Source organism: Lepisosteus oculatus, chromosome 9, assembly GCF_040954835.1.
Source record: "Lepisosteus oculatus isolate fLepOcu1 chromosome 9, fLepOcu1.hap2, whole genome shotgun sequence".
Taxonomy (NCBI): Eukaryota; Metazoa; Chordata; class Actinopteri; order Semionotiformes; family Lepisosteidae; genus Lepisosteus; species Lepisosteus oculatus.
In genome coordinates this window covers 24,315,179-24,335,723 of record NC_090704.1, presented here as the reverse complement: position 1 = coordinate 24,335,723, position 20,545 = coordinate 24,315,179, and the positions used below count along the sequence as shown (strand labels likewise).

Sequence of the window (20,545 nt, the reverse complement as noted above, 5' to 3'; positions counted from 1 at the left end):
GCATGATGTGAAGGTTGATGAGCTGATGAGTTATATTAGAATCGGTAGTGAGCACAACAAAGAGGCAACACCCAGAGCTCAGTCTTCTGAAGTTTCCCTTGTTTCTTCTGAAATAGTACATGGAGTCACAGATAGTCTGCTAAAGAAAATTCAGCTAAACTGTTCCAGCCCTGAGTCCAGTACTCCTCAAGCTGCCATTGATATGGAATCCCGGAGCACTGAGCAGCTCATGTGCACCAAAATGGACCAGTTAGAATCTTCACCTGTTATTGGTCGAACAGTCAGAAGTAAAAAACTGCAGTCTTCTATGACAAAGTCTCCAAAAGGATTTTTTCCAACAGTTCCAAGTTGGTTTGAAAACAGTTTCCAGCCAGAAGACACTATGGATAAGCCCTGCTCATCACGTTCCCTAGGAGAAGCTGTTGGTGTGACACCTTGTTCTAATAAGAGAAAAGATTGCTTAGCTTCTGAGACCCCTGAGAAGCCTGGAGATTATCTGGTTCAAAGAGTCCAGGGTCTAGAAGGAGTACAGCATTGTAAGGCTTCAGGGAAGACAGTAAAGAAGACTAAGAAGAGCTCCTCAAGCCCAGACTGTATGAAAACACAACTTCTGGAGTCCTCGTCGCATGATGTGAAGGTTGATGAGCTGATGAGTGATATTAGAATCGCTAGTGAGCACAACAAAAAGGCAACACCCAGTGCTCAGTCTTCTGAAGTTTCTCTTGTTTCTTCTGAAATAGTACATGGAGTAACAGATAATCTGCTAAAGAAAATTCAGCTAAACTGTTCCAGCCCTGAGTCCAGTACTCCTCAAGCTGCCATTGATATGGAAACCCGGAGCACTGAGCAGCTCATGTGCACCAAAATGGACCAGTTAGAACCTTCACCTGTTATTGGTCGAACAGTCAGAAGTAAAAAACTGCAGTCTCCTATGACAAAGTCTCCAAAAGGCTTTTCTCCAACAGTTCCAAGTGGGTTTGAAAACAGTTTCCAGCCAGAAGACACTATGGATAAGCCCTGCTCATCACGTTCCCTAGGAGAAGCTGTTGGTGTGACACCTTGTTCTAATAAGAAAAAAGATTGCTTAGCTTCTGAGACCCCTGAGAAGCCTGGAGATTATCTGGTTCAAAGAGTCCAGGGTCTAGAAGGAGTACAGCAGTGTAAGGCATCAGGGAAGACAGTTAAGAAGACTAAGAAGAGCTCCTCAAGCCCAGACTGTATGAAAACACAACCTCTGGAGTCCTCTTCGCATGATGTGAAGGTTGATGAGCTGATGAGTGATATTAGAATCGGTAGTGAGCACAACAAAGAGGCAACACCCATAGCACAGTCTTCTGAAGTTTCCCTTGTTTCTTCTGAAATAGTACATGGAGTCACAGATAATCTGCTAAAGAAAATTCAGCTTAACTGTTCCTGCCCTGAGTCCAGTGCTGAAGATCTGAAGAGACCTCTGCAAACCCTGAGTGAAATCGTTATAAGTATTACTGAATCTGTGATCATGCAGTTATCAGCTGTTCCAGGAATTACTATAGGCACACCTGACCATGACAGATGCATCTTTATTCAGCCTTTGGATGCAGACCAAATGATTGAAAAAGTGTACAATGACTTGCTGCAAGAAAGTGGCTCCCTTATTGCATTATACGATGCAATAATGTCCAAAAATCAGGAAGTGTCCAATGCCATTATTGTATCTTTGGTTAAAGAGCTCTCAAAGCTCTACTTTTCAACAGCTGAGTCTTCAGCCTTAGGTCCTTCTCCTTCCTTCATTACAAACGAAGCCACTAATGATGTGAACAGCAGTGAAAATGACACCTTTAACCTTGGTTGCCAAGAAAAGGGAATGTCACCTCCAGAGCCCGCTTCTGATATTCAACCACTTTCTGATATTCCCCTACCATATTCAGATATTGTGAAAAAAATTGTAACTAAACTGCTCTTAAGAATTCATCCTATTTCTCCAAAGAGGGAGAAGAAACAAGAACAGATTATGGATAGTTTATCTTGTTGGGAGCTCAGTGAATTTGCTGTGGGCATTATTGACAATGTGCTGAAGAAACTATTTACAGCCCCAGATACCTCAGAATGTAATCCAACAATGGGAAGCAATATCCAATGTGAGCTGGTTTCTGTCAAACAAGTGGCCAGCTGTATTTACAGAGAACTGCTGCAGAGTGCTGGTTCCAAAGACAACTTACAACAAGCAGTAGCAGCCAAGAGTGAGGCCCTGGCCCAAAAGATAGTTGATTCTCTTGTGAGAGAAATTATGAAGTTCCAACATTCAGATATCGAGTCTTCAGATGCTCCTCAAGCTGCCATTGATATGGAAACCCTGAGCACTGAGCAGCTCATGTGCACCAAAATGGACCAGTTAGAACCTTCACCTGTTATGTGTCAAACAGATGCAGTGAAAAATATCATGGCAAAACTGCTTTTGAAAATTCGCCCTGGATTCCCCAACCCAGAAAATTATTCTGGGGAACTGGAAGAGCTGTCCGAGTCTCAGGTCAGGGACCTGGCACTGAAACTCACCAAAGATGCGCTGAAGGAATTGACAAAGGTTTCCACTCTAACCATCAGTGAACCAAAGGCTGAAGAACATCTTCCATTACAGCAAGCCATCAAGAAAACCGTTAGCTCTGTTTACAGCAAACTGATGGAATCCATTGGCAGCAAGAAAGTATTACAAGTAGGAATTGCCTCACAGAATCCAGAAATGATCAAGGAAATGGCCTGTTGTGTGGCTAAAGAAACTATTGCAAATTATGGTTTACGAAGCGGGTGTTCAATTCCATCTTCACAATCTCTCATTTCTCAGAAAACCAGTAAGTCCACACAGGACACAATTGTGGACACAAACGTAACTACAGTCAGAAGTAAAAAACTACAGTCTTCTATGAAAAAGTCTCCAAAGGGCTTTTCTCCAACAGTCCAAAGTGTTTTTGAAAACAGTTTCCAGCCAGAAGACACTATGGATAAGCCCTGCTCATCACGTTCCATAGGAGAAGCTGTTGGTGTGACACCTTGTTCTAATAAGAAAAAAGGTTGTTCTGCTTCTGAGACCCCAGAGAAGCCTGGAGATTATTTGGCTCAAGGAGTCCAGGATGTAGAAGGAGTACAGCAGTGTAAGGCTTCAGGGAAGACAGTTAAGAAAACTATGAAGAGCTCCTCGAGGCCAGACTGTATGAAAACACGACTTCTGGAGTCGTCTTCGCATGATGTGGTTGATGAGGTATGACCAACAGTTCCAAACCTGTAAAAATGTCTCTTATCAAAGTAGGATGGACCTGTTCTGTACCTAATTAACAGACATTTGTGTAGAAAGTACTGGAAAATGGAACTCTTATTTTGTAAATATGATGATAGTTTTGTTGTGCATTTTCCTTTACAATAAAACTACAAATCCAGATTTGTTTTCCCTAATACTGTATAACATCTCAGAAATATCCCTATTGTCAGTTCATAGCATACATACTAAACTCACCTGTCTGTGGATGTCAGCTTTATCACTCAATTAGTACAAGAGCAATCAGGTGAGTTAATGCTACTATGGAGAGACTTGCTCACAGTATTGTCTACATTTCCAAACTGATATCTGCATCATAAAAAAAAATTGAGATGCATTATTTTCTATACATGCAATTGTAAACATTCACATTGATTTCTTATTTTATATTTCATTGTCTGCCTTTATTCTAGTGTTAACGTCAGTGCTGAAAACATATACACACCCCATAATCCTTATCTTCTTTTCCGTAAGAGAAGTGTTACTTGTTTTGATTTACTTTTAAAAATGAAACAACAATCACTGAACTGTAACTTTTTGTTTTTTTTGTGACAGGAGTTGCCCGGACACTCATCTTGGTATGTGTACAATCCCAGCCTTAATAAGGACAAAAATCTCAGTCCAGCCCAAAGCAAGAGTGGTCTGCGCATTGACATAGCAAAACATTACATGACCCCAGTGCAACTGACCAAAACATCTGAGAGCAAAGGGCTTCTCTCGCACAGCAACATCCCCTTTGCAGTTAATACGCCGGATGAAGATGTGAATGTGAGCCAGAAAGTCAAGAAACATCCTTTGAAAAAGTTTGGCTCCATGCTAAAGCATAAGATCATGGGTAATAGGTCAAAAGACGTCAGAATTCAGAATGAAACAAATCCATCTTTGGAAAACTTAAGAGCCCAGGGAACATCCAGTGGACGCGGGAGCTGTGAAAGCTTTGGACCATTTAAAGTGCCTGATGAGTACACCGAGCCTCAAAAACACAAGGTATGGATTAGATACCCAAACTTAAATTATTAATTAATTTGGGCATTATTGTATTTTTAATATTAACACTACAGAAATTATTTGAATAGAATGCTCATTTGTACATCAAATAACATTCTAGAAGACATTCCTATTAATTGCAATAAACAAGAATAGCAACTGCTATGGTGGCCAATGCTGAATGTTCTGTGTGAATAATGACTACAAATTTATCAAGATCAATACAGTACGTAACAGTTCAAGTATAATACCTGTGGAAGAAATATTCCTAAATTGTTTTCTTTGTGTGCTCATACTGTAGTTCTTCAAAAAAGAAGTTTTTAGTTTGGACAGATTCAGTAGGAACAAGCCTCAGAACACTCTATATGGTGAGTATGTAGTTTGTGACTGTGATTTTATTTTGTGTAGCACATTAGTGACAAGTGTGGTTCAGAATTAGACATTGGATGGAATTTATGTAGAATGGGGGAATTCATCTAAATTTAGAATCCTTTAAAAAACAAACTGATTTTTATACAAATTGGCCTTAAACTTCTGCAAACGTCACTTTTTATTGACACTGCTACCTCCATAGGAATGGTGAGGCAGAACTCCAAACTCCACTCTGATCAAGTGGTTAACTGTGCACCTCTACTCTTCCCTGATCTCTCTTCTTCTAAATAGTCCATTGTCCAGTGCATCAATCTTTGGCAGTCCTCTTCAACGGTACTCTATTTTCTCCATTTTCAGTGCCCTCCCTCATTCCCTTCTACAGTATCTCTCGGTTTAGTAAATATGACTAAATGTGACTTATATGACAAGATATAAGCTAATACATCTTCTTTTACAAGTAAAGTTATGAAAACCACTTTAGAACTAAACAACAGGATCGCTCATATGAAAATAAGACCCTAGCAGTAGTCAATATGGTTTTAGAAAAGGTCATTCTTCCTTTACCAACTTGTTAAAATTCTTCAAACAAGTCACAGCACTAAACACACAGAACGTACAAAATGATATGATTAGATTTTAAAGATGCTTTTGGTAATGTTCTTCTTAAATTAAAGGCAATAGGCATTTAGGGAAATTTGTGTATTGAACTGGTTAAGGGACAGGTAATAGTACAGATCAGGGGTGAATAGTCCAATAGAAGATGACAGGAATAATAGTTATGAATGTGATTGAAATGACTGAAAAACAGTTGTCTAATAGCCAAATTATCACACACCTTTAATCAAATAGCTTCTTATTGAATAAACCTGACGTTAAGATGCCTCTGGGTAGAACTGTATCCAAAGTCTATCTGACCTGCTGCCATGGAATAAAGAAACTGGAACAGTGACATGTCAAACCACTCTGTGTTTCCAGGGATCCCTGGAATTCCAAACTCCAGGAAGATGCCAAAAAAACCATCTTTGCTGTCGAAGATGTCGACTGCTTTATCCAGAGCCTTCCTGTAATAATCCATCTGCCACCATCAAACATGTTTAACATGGAGGGGAAACTCCTTGCAATGCAAAATCAAAAAAGGAGTTTTAATGATGGGAACTACTGTTTCTGAAATAAAAATAATTGCATTCATGTTTTTGTATAAAGTTGTGTTATTCAAATAGGTGAGCACACTACCACATCCATGACCAGACACTTTTCAACTAAATCACAAAATGGTATGTTAGTTTTAATGTTGTCTGTAAATATCTTATTGGTGTACTACACCATTAAAAAAATAAGACATTCTTAGCCTTCATTATTCTATTCATAGTTATAGCAAGACCTGATTTACTGTAAGCATTCAAAATCCTCAAAGCTACTGACCTAGTGCACTTCAAAAGATTGAGTAGTGAAACACGAACTAGGAAAACTATTTGGATTTTTAAAAAAATATAAGAGGTTTAAATAATCTACCAAACAGGGAAATGCATATTTTTATTCAAAGGGTTTGGGGCCTGGAACAAACATCCCAACTATGATGTGGACGCCGATATCCTGACGTCCTCAAAGAAAGGGTTATAACCTCATAGTTATTGTTTCATTTCAAATCCAATGTGCTGGAAAAGAGCCAAAACAGCAAAAAGTGTGTCACTGTCCAAATACTTATGAACTACACTGTATATTGGTTTTCTTTCTCACCGTACATCAGTTAAATATATAGTGTTTAAATGTCTTGGGTAATGTGTTGTGTCTATAAATGTATTATGTGTTATGTCTTTACCAGCCTGCAAAGCAAATTTCCCATCTGTGATTAAGTAAGAGACAGAAATCAAATTGGTTTCCGTAATGAACAAGTGCATTACTGGGACAAGTAATAGGTTTATTCCATGCTGAAAAGAGAAGAAAGAAAACAACATTTCGACCCTGAAGCCTTCTTTAGGTGTGACTTCAGGTGTGAGCAGGTAGCACCTGAAGAAGGCTCCACGGCCAAAATGTTGTTTTCTTTCTTCTCTTTTCAGCATGGAATAAACCTATTACTTGTTCCTTTGCAGCCTACGCATGCTGACGCAGTTACCCACCTGAACTACTTCCAGTACATTACTGTATGCACAAAAATCTTTCTTTAGAAAATAAAATCATGTTTATTTAACGGTTTATGTATATAGTGCCTTTTTCCCTCCAGTGAATGAGAAAAGAAAAAGATGATCACTTTATGTGGAATGTCTCCTCCGTGAATTTTTGTTTTTCAGTGAAATTAAATGTTCATTTTTGTACCTAAGAGCAAGGCTCCCTGAAATGGCATTAACTTCCATTTTAACAGTAACATTAGCAAATGACAGGACAGCTACTTTCATAGACTTTTTCTGAACAATACAATAATACATCATAATAGCCAAGTGAAACATGCTTAATTGAACTAATTATTTCTAGTTTAATTCAATTTCAATATTTCATTCATTTTTAGTTCAATTTAGTTTATTTTAGTTGATTTAAAGAGATCTCTAAAAATGCCTGAGCTGTATCACACAAGAGGAGTGAACCTGGCTGAGTGGGGAAGATCCAACCTTTCCAGCGCAGGTTTTGCCAGCAGGTGGCAGTAAGTCACAAGACATGAAAACAATGTTTAACTACAGCAAAACACATTAACGATAGTAATGACAGAAAGATTTAAAACTATTGCTTAGATTCTCTGAGACCCATGATGTGATTTGACTTCATTTGGCTGGTGTCTTAATTTCAAAGTAACAATTTTACATTTCAAAATGAAAAACTAATTGAATACAGATGCAGCCATTCAAAGTTCGCGGTACAAACCCCATACCGCATGCAACTATGCACAAGCCCCCGCGCCGTACCGCGGTACGTGATTGGCTGGCCAAAATGATGACAGGGGCACTCGTGTGCATTGGTCGGTAGTGAAAAGATTTAATCATTAAATCTCTTTACTGTGCACGTTTCAATCCGCTTAGTATTGAATATTTATATGGAATTTTACAACTAAAGGGAAATTTTAGTAGCTGAGCATAAAAAGAATAGGAGCATAACGCATCTGAATGTCATAAACGATATTAATTTAGTAACATAAACATATTATGTAAACTGTATATTGCTGGTATTGGTAGTTTAAAGAAAAAATACACACCAGTATTCCATTTCTCCCTAAACATTTTAAGCATCAAAGTCTTACATGTGGTTATTTCGGAAATGTTTTTACGTTTTTACGTCCTCCTTCTGACCATATTGCTGTGTGTTTATGTACTTTGTGAAAATGGATTGTTTTAACCTTTTCTGAGAATACGCTCGTTTCGGAGTAAACAAAAGCATACTTTTAGAATTTGATTAATAGGGAATATAATATGAAATCGGATAGCTAGCTAAAGAAATTAATAATAATATAACTATTCATGTACTGTTGCACAAACAGTAGTATAAGACTTTCTATTGTTATGTGTATGGCTGTTTCAGTACGTGATACGTGTCTGTTTCTGTTGCGTGATGGCTGAAATGACTGGCTTATAAGCCTGAGGGTGAGTGTTCAAATCCAGCCGTTGCTCTGAATTTTCTTTTAACAAATAAACATTTATGAAAAACTAAAATATCAAATATTATGGGCACTATATTGTCTCTGTCTCTATCTCTGTCTGTCTTTCTGTGCTGGCTGTGCCAAATTTCAATCCACAGTCTGAGTCTCTGTGTCTACATTGTTTGTTAACAAACTGGTTTCACAAGCCTTTTTCAACTTATTCATTTTCAAGGTAGAATAGGGCAAGTCTTCCAATGAAAGACAGTCCACTTTCCCCCCACGGACAGACTGACACATGTTTTCTTAGAAAAATAGATCACAACGTGAACCTCTGTCAGTCTTCTGTGTAAAAAAAAATCGTCTTGAACAACGTGGGTGCTGTTTTTAATAAGCTGCTGAGTAAAGAATAGGAATTTTCCTGCTGTCAGCAGTATTGTGTATATAGCTTTATGTACAGGCTGTGAAAAGTTTCACAAGTAGAGGTCTTTAAAATTACGTGGGTTTGCGCCCTACACCCTGCAGTACCACTGTGTACATACTGTACAGTATGAACATGTTGTGATATTTAGAAATATAAAACATTTCAATATAATGACAATAATATTTGCTATTTTAGTTTTCCAAAGAAATGTTTATTTGTTAAAATAAAATTCATGTTGACAGCTGGGATCATACCTCCAACCTCAGCCTTATAAGTCAGTCACTTAAGCCATCACACCACAGAAAGTGACAGGTCATGCAGTGTAACAGCAATACAGATATCAATGGAAAGTCTTATACTACTTTTTGTGCAACAGTACATTAATATAATTATATCATTATTAATTTATTTAGATATGCGATTCCATATTCTATTCCCTATTGATCAAATTATAAAAGTATGCTTTTGTTTACTCAGATAACGAGCTTATTCGCAGAAAAGGTTAAAATGATCAATTTTCACAAAGTATATAAAACTACAATAATATGGTCAGAAGCAGCACATAAAACCGTTTCTGAAATAACCACATGTAAGACTTTGATGCTTAAAATGTTTAGGGAGAAATGGAATACTGGTGTGTATTTGTTCTTTAAACTACCAAGACCAGCCATATACAGTATAGTTTACATACAGTGATCTGTTTATGTTCCTAAATTAGTATCTTTTATGAGCACGTGAAAGGCATAGTGAATCGGTGATTCTCAAGACTTTGTATGATTGAAAACGAATGTGTGATCGGATCAACGAAATGCTGTGGTGTTACTTTTTGTCAATGAAAAAATAAAGTCTTTTCGTTTACAAAGACGATTACAAAGAATGTGGACCAGGGTAATACTTTGAGTTTAAAGCTTGTCCGAAGTCATTCATTATTAATACTATTAGTAATATCTTGGTAAAGACTTTGATTAATAAAATATTTCTGCATAATTAAAATATTTATTATAAAGGTGGTAGACTGCGTACTCTTGTCCAACTGACCAATCTTGCTTTCATAAAATATACCAACTTTTTAATGTCTAATGATTAACATGCTGTAATACACAGTTTATATTTGAAAGTCTAAAGAGTATACAACTTAAATTCTTAACTGAGTAAAGATTGTCCTTCAGCAGTGAGCAGGATTCGAAACCAGTTTTTTTCTGGTGACAACTCAAATGCTGTACATGAAAGTTTTATTAGCTCCACCTGCCAGTTTTACAAGGTGATTCTGGATACTATTAACATAATATAATTTGCATACAGTAAAGGGCGGTATGACGCGAAATGACGTGTTATGACGGTATTTGATGCGATATGCCTACCGCGTTGTACCGCAGCGTACCCCGCTCATTTTGAATGGCTGCATCTGTAGTTATATAAATCACCTTTTGTCATGTGCCATAGTCCATTAGGATTGTATTGCCTTTTGAGCACTATTTAATTTTGTTTTACAAAAAGGAACAATAAAAACAAAAAAAAGTTCTGGAGCTCAGTTTTAAAAAAGCAAAAAGTTCTATTCTATGAGAACCAATGTAGACAAAAAATATACAAATTAGTCACATTGTGCAATGAAGTTCAGATTGCACTTAGTGATATACTGTATACTGCACATCAAAAGACAAATATGATAAATTGCATGTTTTAGAAAAAGTGTATAGAATTTGGATATTGAATAAATCTTTTGTATTATCGACTTCAGTGATCATGAGTAACCGTGAACACAGTTGAATCATGGTGACTGCTGCATAACCATTAAGTTGTCTCTATCTGAAAAAAACATATATAAAAGAACCACTGTGTCTAGCTTATGAAATTTATTGACAAGCTGGGCATAATGCCGAAGTACAGAGGCACCTTTGTGTCAGCAGTATATTGGGAGATGGATTAAGTAAGTGCATTTTAAACTGTAAGTAAACAAAAGGTATCTAACCTGGCAAGATCTTACAGTGAAATGAAGTCCATACAGTGATAGGCTACCATCATGCAGACTACGAGTCACACATCTTGCCAAGAGTTGCTCATCACTATCAACTGTGCTGGTCTGGAGAGGAGTGTCTAGTCACTACAGAACTCCACTTGTAGGAACTGATGCCAGCTTGACTACATGGACATGATACAGCATTGATGAAGTCCTGGCATCACACTTGCTTCCCCTCCAGTGACCTCAATCTGATGCGATCTGTTGTCCTGCTGGAATGTCATGTCCTCGTGCTGCTCAGGGAGCGTCTGTTTTCTCAAGTGCTGGGAATTGGACTGTTATTCTGTGGATGCCTTTCTCCCCAGACCCATGGAGCCCCATGGAACATCTGTGGGATGACTTTAGCATCCAGGGCAACAGAGATCAATGAACGGGCACATGCTTTTCCAGGTATTATGTGAGGAATGGGACAAAATCCCACAACACACCACCAGGAGCTGGAGCAAAGCATTGTCTTCAGCTCATTTTGCTTTCAACAGCACCAACACTCCTGTATCCCGAGGCTTAACAGTAGACACCCTGTTGATCAACCCAATTGGTTACAAATATTAAACAGCATAATTTGTAAATCCATAAATTGTCATTTTACTTAATACAGAATTTTTGCAATAACTTTAACATGAAAGTGTACATTCCAAAAAAATATATACAGTCGTTATCTACAACAAAAGCCATGAACATGACAAATGAATATTACAAAGACAACAACCCAGTGGTGTCAGATTCATTACTGTAGTGGGCTAGATTTGATTGATGTGCTTCAAGCAGGTCACACATACAATACATTAATGAAGTACTAGGTACCATTACATTATATTTGTCATGTTTTGTGGTTTTAGTGTTTATACAATGACATACCCACCTTTTAAATCCTATTAGACGTCAGTGTTTGTTACATGCTAATTTAGAAAAAGTTACTCATTCTTCAGGTATGAGTAACTGAAGTTTTTTTAGCTTTATTCACTGTAATTATTTTAAATGTTAAAGTCATGATAAAGTTTGGTAATTCAGGAGCCTCATTCACAGTGCTTTAGTGTTGAAGTCAACGGTTTCTGTGACATGAAGACATATACAGAGGTTTGTCGTTTCCAGCATTTTTCCTGGAGATGACATGTGGTGAAGATAGATAGATATGACTTTATTGAACCCAAAGGCAAATTGATGTGTTACAGCAGTCCAGCCCAAGACAAGCAAAAACAGACATCAGAATAGTTATAAAACAAAAGACAACAAAATCAATAAATAAAAAATAAATACATAGGTGTGTGCAAAATGTGATGATCATAGTCACTGTAAAAACAATAAAATATGTGCAAAATGTGCATAGGTTTATACAGACTGATTGTCCAAAAAGTACAATGGAGCAAACATGCTGTCCATAGACGAGCAAATGAAGGGCTAACAGTCCTAGCCTAGGGCAGCGTTATACACCCTGACAGCCGCCGACCTGCGGAAACGTTCCCTTGAACACCGTAGCTGGAGCAGTCTGTTGCTAAAAGTACTCCGCTTTTAATAACAGTCCCATGAAGCTGATGAGAGGCGTCGTTCATGATGGCTGTGAGCTTGGTCAGCATTCTCCTCTCAGCCACCACCTCCATGGGGTCAAGGCTCATCCCCAACACAGAGCCAGCCTTCTTGATAAGTTGATAAGATCAAGTCAGTTGTGCCTCTTGATGTTATAACTCTACACTGAAGCTCAACCAGGCATATTGTGAGTAAAGGTGTAGTGCTAGGGTGCACAACTACTAGCTGGAGATCCACAGTCCACCTGTTCTTTTTCAGTAGGTCTCTTTAAATCACCACCGAAACACCTGGGCACAGGGGTTAATCTGGTTTGTTTAGGCAAATAATTATGGCAATTTGCTAGTTAGGAAATGAAAGCCTTTAGACATTTCAAACCTTCAAGGCTGGAATTGTGCTCCCCTGGCACAGAAACTTAAGTGTTATAAGGAGAAAATGAAAACAAGCATTTTGAAAAACAAAAAAGGGTCCCTCTTATTTGGATTAATAGTTTCAAATACAAATGTTTTACCTTTGTAGTTTTTAGCCTGATTGAAAACTAGATATTTAGGAAAACATGAGACGTGTTACTGGAGTGCTGGGAATACTCTTTCTCTGGAACAGGCTGCCCTGCCAGATTAATGAGGCTGCTAAGCAAATAAATGCTCTGGGTGGGCCAAATGATTTCCTCATATTCGTGACTTTCCTTACATTGTCCAGAACCTGATGAAAACCATTAACATTTCCTAGGTGCCCAATTCAAAATCTTATTAGCCTGGAGTAAAGCATTCTGCATTTAAAAGAGAGAATAGAAGAAAACGTTTTAGCCCAAGAGTCAATACATGTATTACAATGTATTTTTTTAATCAAAGGGTTGCTATAAGAAGAGATCTGTCACAATAGTAAGGTTCTTAAATAACAGTAGGTTTTACATAGTCCTGAATATAGGGATCTATCCTCTTTCTCTATCACAAGTGTGTGTGCAGCCTGGGCATTTTTGTTCCTTTCCATTCCCTAGTCCTTGTTGATGCAGATCCTTAATTCTTTAAGCAGTGAGTTAAAGAGTTAATCAATGGTCAGCTAAGTAAATCAAACAGGATGCAGTTGTTCATCCTTGCTATAGGAAGGAGGGGCACAATAGCTGCAAACCACAGTGATGCTGATAAGTCTTTAACACCTAGTCTTATTGTTAATGAGACCAAAATACCTGTAAATGTAACAAGAACCCACAAAAGAATGCATTAAACAGAAAGGTCTCCAGTTAAAAATGATTTTGCATCAGGTGGTTTCACCCTCAAATGACAGCTTGGAATCACTGGGCTTTGGAGGATCCCTTGGTGGTCTGTGATTAAAACAAAACACAACCACCCAAAACAACAGTCACAAGTGTGCTCTTTACATACCAAACTGCCCCCTGCATGGGCTGATGGGATTTCATGGCTCATCAGCCCTCCTGTCAGAGAGAGATCCTTTGTGGTGAAGCTCCCTCCCACCCTCTGGGAACCCCTGACCACCTGCAAACACAGCCCACTCCCCTGACACCAGGCTGCCTCCTGACTCCCTTTGCCACTGAACGCAATTAACACTCTCCTAATCTCCTGCCTGCTGTATGATTGTGCCTGTCGAACACAATTAGCATGTACAGGTCTTTGTCCTGACCAGAGCTATAAGGCTGGGGGCTTGCTGACAGAGTGTTGTGCTGTCAGGTCGCAGGGACGGTACACATTTCCTCCCCAGCAGATCAGAACCTGGCCGTTTTTCTTCTTGACCTGTTAACAGATTGACGTTATCTGTAGAGGCCCAAACAGAGGAAAAGGTGTAAATTCATTGTGCAGGTTCAGTAATTCACCTGTTAAATCTCAACGAAGTTCACCTTGGCGGATTTATTGTGGTTTTTGCACTTGCACTTTGGTTTTAAATCGTTTTGCTTCTGTTTCCTGTGGTTCTGACAAGGTTTCACAGTGCTTTATTATATTGGTCCATGGTATTACTACAGAGCACATTCCTTAAAAAAGTATACTGTAGCATGGTATTCCCATAGTTCTGTGTAGGAAAGCACCATTCCGCATATTAAAACTACTCCAAAACTATAGTGAAGCCATTATTCTATTACAGCCTCTCTCATTTAATGCTAACCCTCCGCATTATGTCTGAACAATATTTCTTAAAATCAAAGTTTTAGTGAGAACTAATTAACCTTGTTTAATGGCTGCTTTTCTCAGCACTAGGCTCACACAGAAGTCAGGAATATTCCTGACAGGAATACACTATTAGGCATAAAATGTATGTTGATGGAGTTGTGTTGACGTTGACAGAGCTATGAAAATTAGTGTCCACATGTTGCATCACATATTGTTTAATCCACTATGCAGTATAGATATAAAAACATGAATGGAAACAGATACCATTGTGAAATAACTTATGTTTATGTAACATTGTTTATTATACTTTATAAATTAGAGAATAACATTGCTGGAGGTGGAAGGGAACGATGATAATGTGAATGACGGTGACTGGGTGTCTATCTTTCTCTGGCATATAGATGACAGTTGCTAGGGGAAAATTGTATTTGTTTAAAAGTTAGCTGTGTTAAGCCTAGGACACAACCTGTTATTTTCTGTACCGTCGTGCTGGCACAGAGTAAAAAAAATGGATGCAGTCTCTTTCTCTGTCTGAGGATGCATACTCGAAGTTATTTATCAAGAAGTCCCAATAACGATGTCTCTGAAGTGCTGACTTGCAGAGTAGAAGCAGGGTAGTTCTGATTTTGATCCAGAGGAAGATGAGGGAACATCAGTAAGCCGTGAAGTTAAAACCTTTTCTGGATTCTCCCTTTGCTTGAGGGCTAACCCCCACATTTGTAAATGGTAATATATGAATCTGTGGTGCCCAAAATGTGGGTCGGTCCTTGATTTAAAGTCTCATCCAAAATACGGCTTCTTCTGCAGCGTTGTACCTTGCAAATCTGTGAAGAAAAGGGTTTGGAATTTCTGAACCAGAAGAGTGCATCACACAGTGCATCACACCATCAGCAGTGGTGGATCGATCCCAGTATTGTCTAGTTGGATCCTTGCTTGCTTTAAGAGATCTGAGGATATCTGGCTCTATAACAGAATAAGCTGATGACTACTGTAGTTGTGTGTGATGTCTCCAGGTACACGCATGGTAGAAACATGCCACTGAAACCCCCTCTGTGTGCGATTCTGAAGGTTTTGAGGAAGTGCTTTGAGTCTCCTTCTTTCAGTTGTGTTGAGCAACTGCCTTGTTGTCATGCATGCTTGGGCTTGCTTTCATTTAGAGCTTTGCTTTGAAATCATTTATCCGGTAAATAATTCACCATTATTATAACAGCTTCTCACCTGAGACTGGCGATACAGTAACAGCTGACAATTATACAGTTACAGGAAAGGAGCAGAGGCTCAGAAAATAAAGAATGACGCTTTGCTTCTCGTTTTCCATTCCAGCCGCCAGAGTGGGTGCTTTTGTGAACAGTGGGCCACAGACACAATAGACTGAATTTCACTGCCATTGTGCTTGTGTTGTGTTTCTTTGGTGTTATTGAGGTGTAAAGTTGTAAATGGGTATTTTTGGAATGCCACATGAGGGATATGGAAATAGGGTCTGAAAACAAAGATCTAATTTCAGATCGCTGACTGCTATAGCAATGGATTTGTTTTGATTTTTGCCCCAGAAAAGTAGAGGGGAATTTTCCCCTAGAAAGATACAGTTCCAGGCTCAACTTTATAAGATCACAGTGTCCTTACCACCACATCATGTCGTCCATTTTTGTCTTTTAACAGTTTTTCAGTTATGCCTTTGTGCTATGTTCAGTGAACTGAATTTGAGATAATGATGTCAATATAAATATACTCAACATAATGAATGCATAATGTTATTTTAATTTGTTAATTTAAAAAAGGTGTATTGAAACACCTCTTATTCATATTCATTAATGAAACCCTATACTGACTTTAGAAGACCTTGCCACTCATTTCAGGATATTGTTAAGAAATGCATTTATTTGCATCCCAGCCTGAAGTGGTGAATGGACATTGATGTAAAGCATTTAGACATAATGCCAAAAACAATTGAAGCCTTAAGTACTGTATCTAAGTCCTACTGTCATCTGAACTGTGCCATGCTTCTAAGCCTGCAAAACTTTTCATGGGTATGGTAGTTCAGGCTTTGACTCTGTCTGCATTACCTTTGGAATACATCATTCCTGTGAATTTCAATTTCTATGCTGCCCAAGAATGCATTGATCTAATTTGGTGCATTATATTATGCATTATATGCACCAAATAATGATACATGTTCTTCCAACAGTCCTGTTTGTTGTGGTAATTTACAGGCAATGATTGGCAATCCACCCTGAAGCTTTTTCTATGTATTATTTCGCTTATATATTAGATATAAGCAGTTAGTCCGTTACAGTCAGTGCTAATTAGTGCTTATTTTCACAGATAGAAGCATAAACATCTTAAGTTGTAAACTAGGGCTCAGATTAAGTGAAAGCATTATGTTTGAGACTTGGTGGTCCTAAATTGTTGTAATCTGCACTCAGTGGTGCACAAAATCACTAGACGTAGTTATAACTAACATTTAAAATTGACATCCCTTAATGTGACCTTTACCGTTGCTGGCGCAACTCGCGTTTTATTTCCACTTCTACCAGCAGGTGGCAGTAGCCATAACAGACAGGAGTGAGATCTGCAGATACCAACTGCAAGGATTCATTGTACCAAGGCAACAGGTATTTCTTTTTTCTGTGTTGTTGTTGTGTGTTCCTTGTGGATACCTATATTTTTGCTCCTTTATCTACATTTATAGTGATGCTATCCTTTTTGTAATTGTGAGTAGCTATCGGAGTAATTCTGCATTTTTGACGAGCTGACTTTTTTGTCCGTAGTTGCATTGTTTACACGTTTAGGAGTCCCAAAAAAGGAATTATTAGTCTTTGGGCATAATGTAAACGTTCTTTCCTGTGTGCTGACCTCAAACTGCGCCTCTTCAGACGTTTTATCTGTACAGCTGATGATTTCCTGCGGTCTCTGTACCGTCCATCTCTATTTTTGGAATACGTGTGTGTGGTATTAGTTGAAATGTACAGCTCCAGCATTCAGGTCTAAGCACTAGTGTTAAAAGTCCCTAGAAATAGGGTTTCATTCTTCCTTTTCTTTTCTCCTTTCTTCAGCCTGGACAACGGCTTCCACGTTTTCTCGCAGAGCTGCACACTATGGAACATCCTGTGGTCTACATCGTCGTTGGGAAACACAATTCCGGGATGTTTTAGGACGTTTATGCACTGGTCACACCTGCACTTTACATGAAATCTGTGTTTTTATTTATGTTTTGCATGTATTGCTGCTCGATTTCGTTACGTTTTCTGTGACAATGGAATCTATTTGCACACTTCTGTGTTAATTGTTCTTTCACAAATGACGGACTGATGACTTTGCAAGCTTTTCATTTTGCTTGCCTTTTGGAAGTTTCTATCTGTGATACATCGAGAAAGACCTTTATTTTTTAACATAAACCAGGAATCTTGTATGCCTACTAAATTCTGTCTCTAATAATTTCTTCCAACGACAGATTCGTTTACAGTGGTTTTCAGGTTTACTGTGTGCAGATAGGTAATGCTCTCCGCCTTCTTTCAGCGTTTATTAAACTTGTCATGTTCATGTACTGTAACATTGTGTTTTACTCACAAGGAGTTGAAAGGCCTTTAATTCATTGTCATACCTTTGTTTTATTTTTCTTCAGACAATATGAGTTTATGCAGGATACAGGAGCATTACCTTTCGTGATGTGAATAATGTTGGTGTGCGTGGAACCTGTTAACCATGCCTGTTGCAATTCTAAATCCTCTAAAGCTCAGAAAAATTAAGACTGCCCAAAGAGATATGCTCCTTTTCATTTGTTTTGTATGTTATGACAGTTTATTAATGCCACTAACCTGCAGGTTTGCAGGAATCCTTTATTTTGTATTTAGTTTCAGTATAATTTAGTTTCAGGCTTTATCCTTTGTGGTGTGTTTAATTTTCTCCTCTGGCTCCTCTTCTTCTTGCCATATTTTACCTATGTAATTTTGCTGACCTTGCCTCTGCTAATTAAATGGCAACCATCTTCAGCATTCTCTCATACAACTGTTGGTCAGGCTTGTATTTTAGAGGTGCTGACATTCAAATTCAAAGTAACAGGGAAATGTTAATTCCATCAAGAAAGGTAAAGAAAAGAAACACAAGGTTTCAGCTGTGGAGCCTTCTTAAGATGTGAGGGAGAGAGGGAAAGTAGCAGATAAATGAGGCGCAGGAGAAAACAAGACAGAGTAGGCACAAAGGGGTAGACAGCTGAGGGAAAATGAGCACAAAGCAGGTGAAAAACAGTGTCCAAACTCAGGTATAACAAGAGGAGATGTGTGGAAAGCCAAAATCTGCAAATTAATAATTTTGGTTTTGGGTATCTTTCTGCAATAGAAGTTCTAAAACATAAAACTGAAAGATTGTGTCTTTGATACTCACAGCTCTGACATGTTCCTTAAATGTATTAAAATTCAGACTCTTATTGAAATAACCTATGGATTACAGTATTGCCAAAGCATTAATATTTAACTAAACATCGACAAATCTAGTACAATAAATCTACTAAACTAAACTATTTGGAGGTTTATTCCCCAGTAGGATTGATAGCTGTTCTGATTTTGGGGAAGTACTGTATGTTTCTCTACCAGTGTAGCAGCAAGTTTCTCTCCATCTCTGCTTCTCTCTGCCAGCAGTGGGAGCACTAAACATCTTCTTGCACTACGGCTACAATTAACCATTTTATTGCATCTCAATACACAATACAAGAAAAGTCAACCATGCAGGACTCAGACAGGGTGCATGGCTCCATTTAGCATGTTGTGGAAGGAATATTACTGAATGAAAATCCATTGTTTTGCCTCATAATTCATTCATAATATAGACAAAAGCAGGCTATTTCTGGTTAACCTTACCAGATTTTACAGTACAATAAGGGTTTTTCCCTAACTTTTGCATCATACTTTGTAAATGCATAATTATCTCATCTGATTGGTACTGTACACATGTGTACAAATTATTTAATTAGCCTATTTAAAGTTAAAAAAAAGTTACGAAACTATTTTTTACAGAGAATGATGACAATGTTATGTATTTTTATTTAATCTTTTATATCAAGCCACAAAAATGTCATTTGTTTTAAGGCAATAAATGCCTTAGAAAGACAGTTATATGTTTTTAAATGTTTTTTTTCCTGTTAACTGATTACAAATTCTTTGCACAGTATGTAAAATAAACTTTCAGATGATACTTCAAAGTTGTTCTTTTCTATTTCTCTGTGCATATCCTGCTTCTATATGTGATTATATCTAATTTCTTTGTAGCCTGAGGGATGTTACATTTACCAAAAGGATTTTTGACACTTAATAAAAATGGAAACATATTATATACACCATATTGATCTACATTTTTGAAAACCTACACCTATATTGAGCAGTAGTGCTTCATAAAATATTGAGTTCCAACATTTAAACATTGGACTCCTTTAAGCGATACACGTAAAAATGAAATATTCCAAAAAGCTGAAAGGTTTAACTACTAAAATAGAATTGTCCAATATGCACATCATAGTATTAATATTCAAATATTTTTTCCACGCTGAAAACATCCAGCATCTACACTCATTTTTTGTATCAAGACTGATTTTGCTGGACATTGCAGTTAAATACAAGCAAAGTTAATATTGTGTGAAATCTAAGGTATAGTAACATAATGTTACTTTTTACTCCACTGTGTAATTTGAGCTTTAGAATTCTGAATCCTGCAGTTTTTAGATATTCTAAGTATTGCAGTATGGTTTTAGCTTCACGTGAATTTAATAGTACTGTACTATTTATTATGAATAGTTATCCATTAAGCCTAATTAATACAGCTTCTAAACAGCTTCCTTATTGGGTATTAATAGTTGAAAGCAAATTTAAAAATATGACACAAAAAAAATAGAATTCAGCAGAACTCAGCTAACCTGTGATTAAGACCTTGGATTCTTCCAGGACAAGGGAAGACAACCACTCTATTTAGTCAGCTATTGCTGTGCTTTTATATTTGCTGAATATCAGTAGAAGGAAAGAACTCTTGTACTATTTGGATTATGTTCTGGGAAAAGCAGCAGTTTGAGACTCTAGGAAAACCAATCCAACGCTGTGAAAAGCCACAACCTTTTTAATCATACACAGTACCAGTGTAATTAAAAGCAGCACCAAATTGCCTCTTTCAAACTGCTTAATCCATCTAATTAAAATCTGCTTTGAATTTCTCTTGCTTTTAGTCTGCCATGTCTTATATTTTGTATACCTGTAATTACTGTTTTCATTATAGTAGG

At 37.7% G+C, this 20,545-nt stretch overlaps 1 protein-coding gene and 1 pseudogene across 1 annotated transcript in view; one reads left to right on the top strand and one right to left on the bottom strand.

Moving 5' to 3' along the window:
- The window catches only part of LOC138241282 (deoxyribonuclease-2-alpha-like), a 129,345-nt pseudogene that overhangs the window by 45,089 nt on the left and 63,711 nt on the right, over positions 1 to 20,545 (bottom strand).
- Positions 1 to 20,545, top strand: part of LOC138241249 (uncharacterized) — a 28,933-nt gene that overhangs the window by 3,641 nt on the left and 4,747 nt on the right. Inside the window, exons 2-4 of the mRNA XM_069194365.1 lie at positions 14 to 2,689; positions 3,062 to 3,232; positions 3,842 to 4,273. Of these exons, the coding sequence (XP_069050466.1) occupies positions 14 to 2,689; positions 3,062 to 3,232; positions 3,842 to 4,273 (3,279 nt within the window). The remainder of the gene's footprint in view (positions 1 to 13; positions 2,690 to 3,061; positions 3,233 to 3,841; positions 4,274 to 20,545) is intronic.